This window comes from Camelus dromedarius, chromosome 12 (genome assembly GCF_036321535.1).
Source record: "Camelus dromedarius isolate mCamDro1 chromosome 12, mCamDro1.pat, whole genome shotgun sequence".
Classification (NCBI taxonomy): domain Eukaryota; kingdom Metazoa; phylum Chordata; class Mammalia; order Artiodactyla; family Camelidae; genus Camelus; species Camelus dromedarius.
The window spans coordinates 4,529,152-4,541,442 of NC_087447.1; the positions used below are offsets into that span (position 1 = coordinate 4,529,152).

The window sequence follows — 12,291 nt, forward strand, 5'->3', positions numbered from 1 at the left end:
AGATGAATACGAACGTCTCAAGAACAACAAAATGACAGAGTGGGGCTAAGTCAACACAGGACATGAGCACTGTTAGCAGGTCTCTGTTTACCTGACCACTTTGACTACATAAGCCAACTTCTTTCGTTTTACCGTGGATTATTAATGTGGTCCAAGTAATATGGTGGAACACGCAACAGGCAAAGGAGAACTGAGCTTCAATTAGATTGAGGGGCGGAGCCCAGGGTGACCGCGCCCCTTCAACACAGGTGCGAATATGCCTGGGTGAGTCTGACCCAAAAGGGCCGTGCCTTCATCTTGCACTGCACGCCCACACTCCTCCCAGTGGACGTACATACCATTTACACAGCCACAGACCAGATCGCTGACAGCATCATGCAAAGTAGAGTGTCACCTGAACTGCAATGAAGTCCTTCTTTATATGTAACTACTCGCAAGAGAAAGCTGCTTAAATTACCAGAGAGAAAGGTCTTTTAAAATCCTGATAACAACAAGTTTAACTGGACGTTTTTCACTTCTACCTTCGAAGTCAAACAAAGGACAATTTTAAAAGAAGTTTCCCAAGATCAGAATTTAAATTCTTAACTATTCCTTTATAAATAATAAAACAAGACAAAAATCCCCTTCAAGGAGAAGACATGGCCTACATTCTTAACAAGGAATCAATATGGGAGCCTCTAAAATTAAATGGTTCAATTTAACAGTATGGGAGAACAATTTCCCCCATAATAAAACCCTGATTATCCAGAACTCTAACCAATTTGATTGGAGGAAAAAAACCAATGTACACTGGGTAATACATTCATTAAAAATTACTCAACCCTTCCTTGACGACCCATGGCTGTCAAAGTGAATGTCATTTTCTCCACTGGGCTAGGATACACTGAGACACTAAGGACCATTAAACCTATTTTAATTAAATGGCCCCACACAGCTCCCTTTTAACAGTTGTCTCTTAACTTCAAAATTCTTCCAACTCCTAATACCTAGTAATTCTATCAGTATATCCACCAAGCCACTAATCTGCCAAGAGTCTGGAAAAAGATAACCAAACCTGTTAGACAATCACATGGCAGGGGGCAACAGGCCCGCTGGGGTGTGACTAGGATGACCCAGTGATTGCTCTGTAGCTGCCAGAGCCTTTCTGCTGCCCTCATTTCTAAATTCTGTCCTCAGCAGATCCGGATGCTTTACTGTCCAAGAATCGGGCGGTGACTGTGTATTAGAATTTCAAGATTGTAGCTGCTAAATTTCAAATATGGAATCCAATGCCTGACACATCCATTTCCATGGAGAGTCAAGACCACCATCTCTATTATCAGCTGGCATGTGCTTACAAAAGGAAATGCTTCTCCTCATCTTTAAAAGCAAAAGTAATACTTACCTTAAAACTTACTGCATTAAAAAAAACACAAAGACTACATTCCAAAGTCCAATATAATTTTTTAAAATATTATCAATGCCATTATTCCCTGGCTCAAAGTACCAATCTGTTAAACTTTCAAGCTGGGGTTTCAAAGTCATCTACAAAATTTTCCCCCACTGGGAATGGTCTGAAATGAGGGTGAACTCAACTCAGTAACGTTAGCAAGTATACAAAGGAGTATTTAGGTTTTCTAACCACCTGGGATGACCGGAGGCACAAGGCAACAAAGCCAACAGAGTGAAAAGAGGCCGGAGGCTGCCTGCCGAGGTGCTGAGGGAGCAGGGCACTGAGGGAGGTGGAGACAAGTCTGGTGTGAGGTGGACACCAGTAGCTTCTCTGTACCCTTATGTCCTCCCAGGCAGGAATTAGGAGTTGACTAGACAAATTAGCAAGAATATTGTGAACACTGACCTCTTTTTCTGGTAAAGAAACATGAACTTATCCTTGGCCCACAATTAACAGGACAAACGGAAGGTATTTCAGATCTTCCTGGATAAGTGGGCAAAGACCAAGGGCAATGAAATCACAGAAATGTAACCTTGCAGAACCTACTAGATCTACCGTGTTCCTCTTGTTAGTCTCCCCTAAGGAGCTTGTGCAGAACATCTCCCATCGCTCCCGGACTTCGTCTGGAAGATCTTCAGAGGGAGAAAAGGAAAGAGCGTCATCACCACAGTGACTTACACACAGACAAGTAAAACAAACAGGGAACACGGGCACGCACCACCCGTGTGCTTTGTCAAAGGGGAGCAAGCTGAGCACCCGGCTCCCAGAGGAACGAGGTCTACAGCCTTGCTCAGTCTGAACCCTGAGAACTTTCAGGAACCACATTCCCCACAGTGGTCTACGTTTGATGCCAAGAGCCCTAAACAGCTCTATGAATTTAACAAGGTTTTAAAGAACTTTTCGTCAAAATGTAACCTGGAAAACGTGAATGATTCCAATAAACTCCCCAGGAAAGGTAACAGCCTACAAGGTGGGGTAAGAGCAGCCGTGTTCCATGGTCATGTAAGTTTAGAAAAAGCTGCAAATGTCACCTCCTATACATCTTCTTGATAAACTCTGAATGGCACCAGGCTAATGAATGTTCCATGGAACCAAATCCAGTCTGGCTTCTCGAAACGCTCAAAGATAACGTTTTCTAAAAGTCTGTGTCATAGGTCAACATATGGATACATATGCAACAGTGAGTTCTACCTCCTAGAGAAATTCTGAAGCAAAGGATATACAAATACTTTGCTGAGAAAATGAAATTCTAGCTGTAATCCTGGAGACCTTACTAGATTCAAGGTGTCATTTAACAATTTAATCACACACATGCGTACACCCTCACACATCCACACGCACACACGCCACCTAGCAAACAACTTCATAAAACGAAGACTAATCTAAAAACAAGCATTCACATGGCCAGTTCTCCTTGGTAAGGACATAAAGTGTGATGAACTGGCTTGTATCTCTCTCAAGAAGCAAAATTACAGGCAAGCAAGTCCCAACATCTCCACCACTGGGCACACCTATGCTTTCAGTGCACATTTAACAGGTAACAACAGCCTTTTGAACACACACACATTCTTAAGACTGAAACAGAAGAACAGACTGGGAAATGATTTTCAGCAAGTTAACTCTGAACGAATGCTGTACCACAGAAGTTAAGGATTTTTCACCTTCAGAGTAAGTCACAGGACTAGTTAGTTACCCCACAGGCATCAAACCTAGGGCACACAGAGGTCACACCTGGGAGGACATGGACTCATGGCCGGGGTGCCAACGTAAATAGCATTCACACAAGTTCTTCCAGTTAACCTTGGGCGGGTAACATTCAAACGCTAGTACAGGAGTCCTCCAGGACACTGGCTAATACCTTCACTTTAGCAATAGAGAGATGAAGAAGTGCTGATAAATGCTTTAATACTCCAGCTAAAGGAACTAAATCCACAGGCTACATGGAGGCCTTCAGAAGAAAACAGAAAGCGAGAGTAATTGCAGCTCAAGTGGCTCAACTGTCAGCCTACGAGCACTTCAAGCTCACAGGAACAATTCACTGAGCAGTGAATGCTCTCAGCATGGAAGGGGGTGGCCCCAGTGACCGGCCGAGCCTGCCAATGCTTACTAAAGGACTGCGGCAGGAAGAACAGAGATACAGTAGAGAGCTAGTGTTGAAAGACAGTCTCCACAACCTCATTCACATCTCCAGATAATTGGGGAATATAAGGAAACTCCTCAGATAGCTATTAGAAATGTTATGAAATGCATTCAATCCTTTCTCCAACCCAACAACAACATGTCATTACAAGTCCATAAGCAATTACCTTTGATCAGCTGCTGTACTAATGCGCTGTTGGGGCCCTTCTCCGTGCTGTGCACGATGCAGTTGGCTATCCTCGTCAGGTGTCCCATGTAGCCGTGCCGTCTTCCTCCCTCGGCCCTAACAAGGGGTAACAAATAAATATTCAGACTCCTGAGAGGACAGAGCGATGAAAGAGCTTGATAACTACAGTGGATTTAAGCATATATTCTAAAACTGAGGCACTAAAGACAAGAACAAACAGAAAAGAAGGGTGCCAGAACACCACCCGGTCAGGGTCGGGCAGGGTGGAGCGTGGCAGTAACTGTCTGCTCCAAGAGTCTACTGCAGCCTCACTCAACAGAACAAATTTTACCCACATATACAAGCCAACCATTAACCTTCAATAACATTATCTTTAAAAACAAAAAAGCAAACATTCACTGATGTCTAATGTTCCTGTGACTTTCCTTTGTATCTTTTTATGAAACTGCTTCTCAGATTTTAAACAGATTGTATGGGACTGAGGTGAGAATTCTGCTGGTTCACCTTGCTTAAAGACATCACATTTTAATCATATCAATCAATCATCATAGATAATTATCTACCAATTACATTTCTCAAGTTAAAATACTGGCTGATTTGAGGAGCTGGCCGAGATGAGAGGCGGTCAGCTGGTATTTGCCCACACACTGCTGGGGACACAGACAGACAAACCGCGCCTCATCCCTCTCCCTGACTGGAGGGTCTGATCTTCACAACTACGACCCTGCCTCACATTCACACAAGACTTCTCACATCTCTGTGATTTCTCTGCCCGAGTATTTACTACGTGTCAAGATTTTAAATTCTATGCAACAAAACACTTTTGGTTGCAGATAGAAGGGAACACACCGAACAGAACTTTGCTTAAAGGGAGACTCAGGAGTCACTTAAAAAACCATACAATGCTTATAGGCTTGCCTGGAAAATAAAATATCTGCTAATAATCTCAGAAGGGCTGAGTACCTAAGGGGCAGAGGGCAGAGGGCTGATCTCAGCGCAGCTGCTAGGAGCCTCTTCCAGTCTCACAAGACCCCAGACCCCAGTGTCCCTTCTGGGCAACGTCCTAGTCAGAAGCTTTGCTGTGCTCCCCCAGTGCCACCCTCCCCCGCCCCCTGGGTGAAAACACACACCCGTCTCCACGTTTTCTGGCCCAAGCCCCTGATGCTTTTTAGGTCTCTTGTACGAGGAAACCTTGCAAAGCTCTTTCAGGACTCCTTAAAAAAATGAGATTATTAGCGAGGCCTCCAGAGGATACAGCTTGTGGGGAGCAGAGCGCAAGGGACGCCTCAGCACTGGTGACACGAGGCAGAGATAGGAAGGGAGGTCAAGGTCAGACACATAACAAGAGGTGTCAGTCTGGCCACAGACAGCCCCCTGAAAGGGGCGCCATTTGGAAGGACGTATCTGAGGTCCAGCAAGACTAATCCCCTGCCACACTCCAACTAAATGCCACCTTTCCTCACACAAACTCAAGGCAAAGCCCTATCAATACTTAGTAAGCAATTTTAAAAAAAACCAAACCTCAGAAACATAAAGCTGACACCTCCCCTGAGTTACCTCGTTCTCCCGGGCGCTGCAAGTTAAGTCTGAAAAGAGACAGAGTAGGGAGGCTCCTGAGAAAGGTTAGACTGTAAGGAGGTGTGACAGCTTCGGGGGATGAGGGAAATGCTCCCCATCCTGACTGTGGTGGTTACACGACTGCAGGCATCTGTCAGAACTCCGAGAAACGTCTACCAAAAACCGTGCACTTTAATAAACCTGACTTAAACACAAACACAAGAAGTATGCCTTGACACTGTTTCCAAGCATCCCCACCTGCTTCAGAATCTGCAGGATGGCATAAAAGCTCCAGGGTACTAGAGAGGAACGCTTGTTCCAGACACCACCACAAGGAAAAAGTCTACATAACAAAGCTACTTACATGTATTGGCTAATATTTCAAGTAATCTTGCCAATTGGCTAACAGAAATTTCCTAAAAAAAGAAACACTAGGCAATTTTACCCCCTTCTAGTTCCATGCACAGAGCGACTCTTCTCTACAATGAGAAGCTGGGGTAACAAGGACAAACGTGCTGATAATCAAGGAGGACTTGACTTCATAATTCTTTCCTCTCACCACCCCATTGCTCAGACAAACTGCCATTCACAGAGGACTGGAAGCTCCAAAGACAGAAAGAGGTGGGGAGTTCTCCCAACCCCTGGATTCCCATCAAGATAGGCTGAAAGACAGGGAAGTCTAAAAGTAAATTATTACAAAGCTATCTGTCACAATTAAATGATCCGGAAGTCCTCAGAGAAGCATGTGTGCCTGTGAAGTGGCCTGTGCCGCGCAGTTATGTTCACTGTTCTCTGTAGAGGGCAAGGGCGGCTATTTTCTTCCAAGGAAAAACATCACACTGAACCCCTATCAGAAAACAATTTACTTACTGTTTCTTCTCGTTCATTTCCCAGGCATCAAGTATTCGCTCTATCAACTGGCATTTTTGAAAGAGCTGAATAAAAAAGAATGCTCTGGTTAACATTCACATAAATGTCAAAAGCGTCAAAATTTCAAAGTGAAATACAACTCTAATAAACAGACAAGTGATATGTAAAACCCAGCAAGCTAAATACAGCTGTGAATTATTGGCTAAATCAGATGTAATGTGATAATAAATGTACTCAAGACCCTCAGAACACTGTGGGGACTCAAGACAGGCTCTGGGTCTTCAGCTGCGCCTCTACCGGGAAATAGTTATTTCAAGTCCCACCACCAGTGAGCAATGACCTAAAGAAAAGTCGGGTTTGATAAGCCACAAAAACTGGGCCCAGAAATACAGAGCCCAACCAAAATGACAATGGAGTAAAGAAAATTATGCCCTGGCAAAAATTCAACTCACAATCCACAGCAATACTTGTACTTTTTAAAAATGTGAGCAACGCTTACTTGCAGATGAACTAACATTACTGCATTCATATTAAAAATAGTTGTGGCTTGCCAAAATTCTGCAGGCAGGTGCTGTGGGCTGCATTATCAGTACGCGCAAGGCCAGTTTTAATCAAATGTCATCTGTCTTCCCCGTCTACTTGGTTATTCCAGGTAGCCTCTCCCATCTTCACGGTTTGGAAGTAACCCAGTGTGAGCTAGACAACGTCATACAATCACAGAACTTCAGAGCAGGAAGAAACCTCATGACTGATTTAGTAAAATCACCTAATATTCAATAAAAGAAAAGAGAGCCCAAGAAGAGACTTGCTCAGCACCACACAGAACTCACTTCTCCCAACTTTCCAGAAGTCATGTTTTCAGCACCAGAAATTAAAACTCTAGCAAGCCAAATAATTATGCAAATGTTTTCTGCAGTATTTAAATTTCTATTGTTCTTTCAATCTCCAAAAGATTTTTAAATCTTCCAATCTATTAATTCTACCAAATAAGCAAGTCATTTAACCTTTTTAAAAAAATTCACCTACTGGTTACTTGTCCAGGATATGTCTCATAGAATCACTGGCTAAAAGTACAATGAAGAAAAGACAGTTAAATATTTAGACTCTGAAACTTCACCTCACACCCTTAAACTTCAATTCACTTTACACCTTTAGTGGAAAAGCGTTATAACCAGGAGTGGCAGAAAAAAAGACACCAAGTCAGCTCACATGTTTCAGTAACAAATTGTCACCAGTGGAGTCTTGATCAGTAATTGTGCTGTCTTCTGTGTTTTCAAAAGGACTCGCAAGAATCAGTGCAACACAAATTTCCACTTGCGTATGTAAAAAGTTATTCCATGTGTATTTGAAGAACATGTCCTACAAAAAAGAAAAGCAATGCTTTGTTTTACTCAGCCACCTCAAGGTTTAAGCCGCTGCTTTAACACATTTACCAGTGAATTAATAAAGTAAAAATGGTATGTTCCTAGTCCAAAAGGACTAATTAAAAGGAGCACATTTTATTTAAGGCAGTTTGAAATTCCTTCATAGGCTGAACATAGGCTAAATACATGCTCATTCAACATGCTAGAATTTGCTTGGAATCCAGAGACTAACAATAAACACACAAAGAAAAGAAAACAGTAAATTTCTCAAAGAGAAAGGGAGTATCTTTTTATATTTTCAAAGCAACTAATACAGATACTAAGTTCAATAAATTTCCAATAATTTTCAAAGAAATTTGAGGATTTCATTTTGATTCAATATTTACTGATGGCTTTTGAGCAGGGCACAGTTCCAGGTGCAATATGGGAGACAGAGACAGACAAAAATAAAGGTTCCAATTTCAAGGTGCTTACACCTTAAGAAAGAATAACCAGTCAGGCATTCAAAACTCAGAACTACCAGCGAACGGAGCAAAGCAGGAAAGGTGTGAGAGGCAGTGACGGATGGAACGCCTGGAAGTTTGCAAGAGTTTTCCTGATTACCTGAAAAGGTAACAGTATCACCAAAAAAAGGGAAGAAAATTCCTAAAAGCATAAAATGCACAGCTGAAGTATGTATTCAGGATATTGTTGAGTCTGGTTATCTAATCTCAAAATGAAAAAGTAATGATTAATGATCCATTTAGGCGTTTTATCAGATTTGTCAGCCCTCAAAAGTAGCTCCAAGAGTAACAATAGAATGAATTAACAATAGCGGTATACTTATTGGTAGCAAGATTAAAGACTGTAACTGATGACTTCAAGGAGAATCCCAGAGACAGGAGTAGAAAGACACAATCCTGGAGTTTTATACCCAGTCAGAGGGTAGAGCGAAAACTATGCTCCCAGAGGGCAACGGCTCCGCTACCAAAGCAGCTGTCACCTTTCTCCAAAAATGCTCCTGCTCTCGACGCCCTCTACCAACATGTCATTTAACCCAAGCGGAAATGTAACTACGAATATCTCAATGACACTAGAAAACACAGCGTGGCTGACAGAGCACGCATGAGTTTGAAACAGGATGTGAATTCAGATCTTGGCTCCACCACTTACTAGCCATGGAATGTACCCCCTCTCTGGGCATGATCTGAAAAACCAGGTACTTTCTCACACAGGGTTCTACACTCAGTATCACATGAGCAATGTAGATGAGGTGCAGGATCAAGGTCTTTCATGTAAAGAGCAAATACCAGACCCTCCTTGGAAGCACACACCAACTTCCCCAATGTGTGCAGTATGACCAGACGTCCTGGGTAACCTGCTTAGAGGCAACCCCTGAGCCGTCTGAGCTGTGCAGAGCAGGACCCAGCAAGCACAGGCACCAGAGCCAGGCCTGAGGGTTCTTAGCACAGACCTTGGAGCTGGGGAGCTCTGGGGTCAGGGGAGCCCCAGCTAATTCTGGGCTCTTCCTTCTTCCTTCCATTTCCTCTGCTTCCACTGTAACAGACTAACAACTGTTTCAAGGAACAATTTCAAAAGACAGTCTCAGATGTCTCCTACTGATCTACCTCAGTGGAAAGAAGATAAAGACTGAATCCTCTGCTAATTATGAAGAGAAAACAATGTTGTAAGCAGCAGGTGCTTACAGCTAAGACAGTCCCCTGGAGAGGTGACCACACTCACTCCATTGTCTCCCTGAGACTGAGCTTCTTGAGGGAAACGTCTGTCTTAAATCATCTTTGAAATTCTCTAGTATAGTCCTTTACACACAGCAACAGTAAATTATTACTGAAAAATTAAAAGCATTCAAAATTAATGATAAACTCAAGTGGAAAACTATATAAGAGACTGCTGATGCTCAGACCAAGAAAAGTCACTGACATATACTGTTAAATTTGTGAGGTTCTAAGCTTCAGTTATGTATCCGTAAAACAGCAAGGACAAATAAAAACGTCTTTCAGAGAGTATCTTACCAATATGACCCCAATGCTATTCAGCTCCATGAGGTCCCCATTGATACTGCTGGTATTTGTCTGAAGGAGGCTGGATATCAATCTGATCACATTCAACCGAGTATTCCCCACGGGAGGGTCCAGCACACCCCATGTAGTCTTCATCACACTTTTCTGAGGAAGAAAAGGCTTTCCAATTAAACTCAGTTAACTACACAAATAAAGGGTAGAGGAGTACATACTAACATATAACACCAGGTAAACGAATGCTGCAAACATTGTGGCTTAAATTCTATACACAAATGAAAATACAAAACTCCTACTGATCTCTTTAAGGTATGATGAAATAAACATGAGGGAAAAAATTAAACAATTTCCTTGGACTATAAATTTTATAAGAAATCAAGTATCCCCATCTTCAACATTACAAACACCAGAGGAAAAAAGCAGACAGCCACAGAAGTCCATGAAAAAAGAACTACAATGTTCTAAACCTGACCAGAAACTAAGAAAAGTTACAAGCGGTGTTAGAACGCAGTCCTCAATCTGCCAAATATGCAATAAAAATGCAAACTCAGAAGTTGCCTCTGGATCATGACCTTGAAACAGGGCCAACCTCAAACCTGTTCTTTTCCATAAAAGGGAGTTTCTATACTTTGGAATCACAAAAGACAGACACTGAACATTTCAGGAGTTTGGCAGGAAAGGATGATGACCGGTAATGCAGTGATGGGGGTGCCCTTTCCCAACGCCCCGCCCATGCAGCGAGTGGCTATGCTCCCTCCTGCTCTCCCCCAGGCCTAATGGAGCCGCCAGGCTCAGTTTTACTCCATGTAGGACAGTTCTAATTAGCAGACAGCTTAAAAAGCTTCCCGGAGCTTCTCACACACATCGTACAGTAAAACCAGTTACTAACTGAACTCACTCACTCCTAGCAGTAAAAACAGGACACTGCCTTACTTCTTAGTCAGGTCTAAGAATACCAGTGTGAGAGCCCACACCAGATGCTTCTTTTTTGTCCACCTAGAAAGCAGATGGTGGCGTCTAAGACAGGTCAGGGCTCCTCACCACCACCCTCTCCTCTCGCAGGCCCTTCCTCCTCCAACTTCCCCACTTGCCATGTCCTCTCTGTTTCTCCCAAACGATGCTTTTCTTTTCTTACTCTCTTTTTCTTCTTCCTATGTCTGGCATGAAGGATGCCACTGCTGAACACCACAAGAGGCCCTTTCCAAGGCGGGAAACACCGAACACTCTGGTCTGTATCCCACACGGGCTGAACGCAGGGGAGACAGCAGGGCAGAGGTGGGGCCACTGCTTCCCACAGGGAGCACCTGTCGTCTGAAGGGACAATCTGGAAGCTGCACTGGACTCCCCAAGTAACGGACATAAATTATTCTGTGCTCCCCTCCTCCACAAAATGATTAAATTAACAGAAGACATCTAATTTAGAAGGGAGAAGCTAGCATACTAAACTCTCACAGAGATGTGCACTACGGTGTCCAGGGTGCTGGCCTCAGTGACACAGGGCAGAGGGGAAAAAGAAAGTGTAAGAGCTGGTGCTGGCGGGAGAACTCTCAGAACTGAGCCTCCCACCCGCAAGATTCCAGAAGGAAGAGCCTCTTCCCCTAACCTAAATCTGCACCCACCCGAGGGTCACGGGGGTCACGGAAGGACACCACCACGGACAGCAGACACCCCTCTTCTGTAGGTCTTTGCCATCTGCTGTTTGTGCTTTCAGTGGCTGTCTGAGTAAACAGTAGTTTTTAGGTTAGCGCACGGGTGCTCCTAACAGAAAAACTAACACTCCAAGTCATATTCAACTGACTACTTAAACAAGGTATCTGTCCATCAGGTAGTTACAATGGTCCAACTCAATTTCAAATATTAATTCCTAAAAGATTAACTTTTATCCCAAAGATGTGAAAATACCGTGCTGTGAGAAGCAAGCTGTTTACTTTAGTAGCATGTAAGTACCCAGAATTTACAGGAGGAACAAAAAGCTAAAGTTTGCTAAGCAGATAATCAATATTTTACTTAATTTTAATTCTAGCCCATCCATCAATTTAGATACCATATATAGATAAAAGCTGATTAAAAACTAGCTCAAAAGCAATAAAAACAGTCAGTGTATACCTTGTAACATGCTTTGTACACATTGGTCACAGCCAGTTCTACGACTCACAAGGCTCACACACTTTCCAACAACGGCTTAAATCAAACTACCGTGCTGGCCAGCTACGCTTGAGGCAGCTGCCCTACCTTGGGTGGCTCAAGCAGGAGTTCATGAAAAGATCCAAGTCTTCCTCGGATGGCTTCTAGAACACTCTTGTTGACCAAACAAGCTGAATGACTCATGCCTGGTGGGCAGATCTCTATATGACCTTCAAATCTTGAAACAAAGCAAGTCAATTTTATTTATTATTTCACAACCATTCAAGATGCTCCGTATCAGTCCATAGGTATATGTGTAACAGCTACAGACTATATAATAATTATACAGAAGACTCTGGAGGGAAAGGAAGAGGGTGTAGTAATACCTTGACGGGGATCAGCCAACACGACCTGAAATTCAAAGGCCTGCTGTGTCAGGTGAGAAATTACACGCCCTTTCTTCCCAGTTTCCTAAACCTTCTAATTCCTTACACCTACTGCACTAACACCAGAAAATTTAGAAAACCACAGATCTGCTCCCTGAACTACAGGGCGTAGCATACTGCCTGCCACTGGAGGGCTGTTAATGACAAATAGGCA

General features: G+C 43.2%; 1 protein-coding gene across 21 annotated transcripts in view; it reads right to left on the reverse strand.

The window, feature by feature from the left end:
• Window positions 1–12,291, reverse strand: part of PPP6R3 (protein phosphatase 6 regulatory subunit 3) — a 114,642-nt gene that overhangs the window by 30,860 nt on the left and 71,491 nt on the right. For all 21 annotated transcript variants that reach the window (XM_031448397.2, XM_031448392.2, XM_031448391.2 and 18 more), the window contains 6 exons: window positions 11,800–11,929; window positions 9,562–9,714; window positions 7,395–7,544; window positions 6,186–6,250; window positions 3,739–3,854; window positions 1,979–2,064 (listed from right to left, as the gene is read on the reverse strand). In XM_031448397.2, coding sequence (XP_031304257.1) covers window positions 1,979–2,064; window positions 3,739–3,854; window positions 6,186–6,250; window positions 7,395–7,544; window positions 9,562–9,714; window positions 11,800–11,929 — 700 coding nt within the window. The remainder of the gene's footprint in view (window positions 1–1,978; window positions 2,065–3,738; window positions 3,855–6,185; window positions 6,251–7,394; window positions 7,545–9,561; window positions 9,715–11,799; window positions 11,930–12,291) is intronic.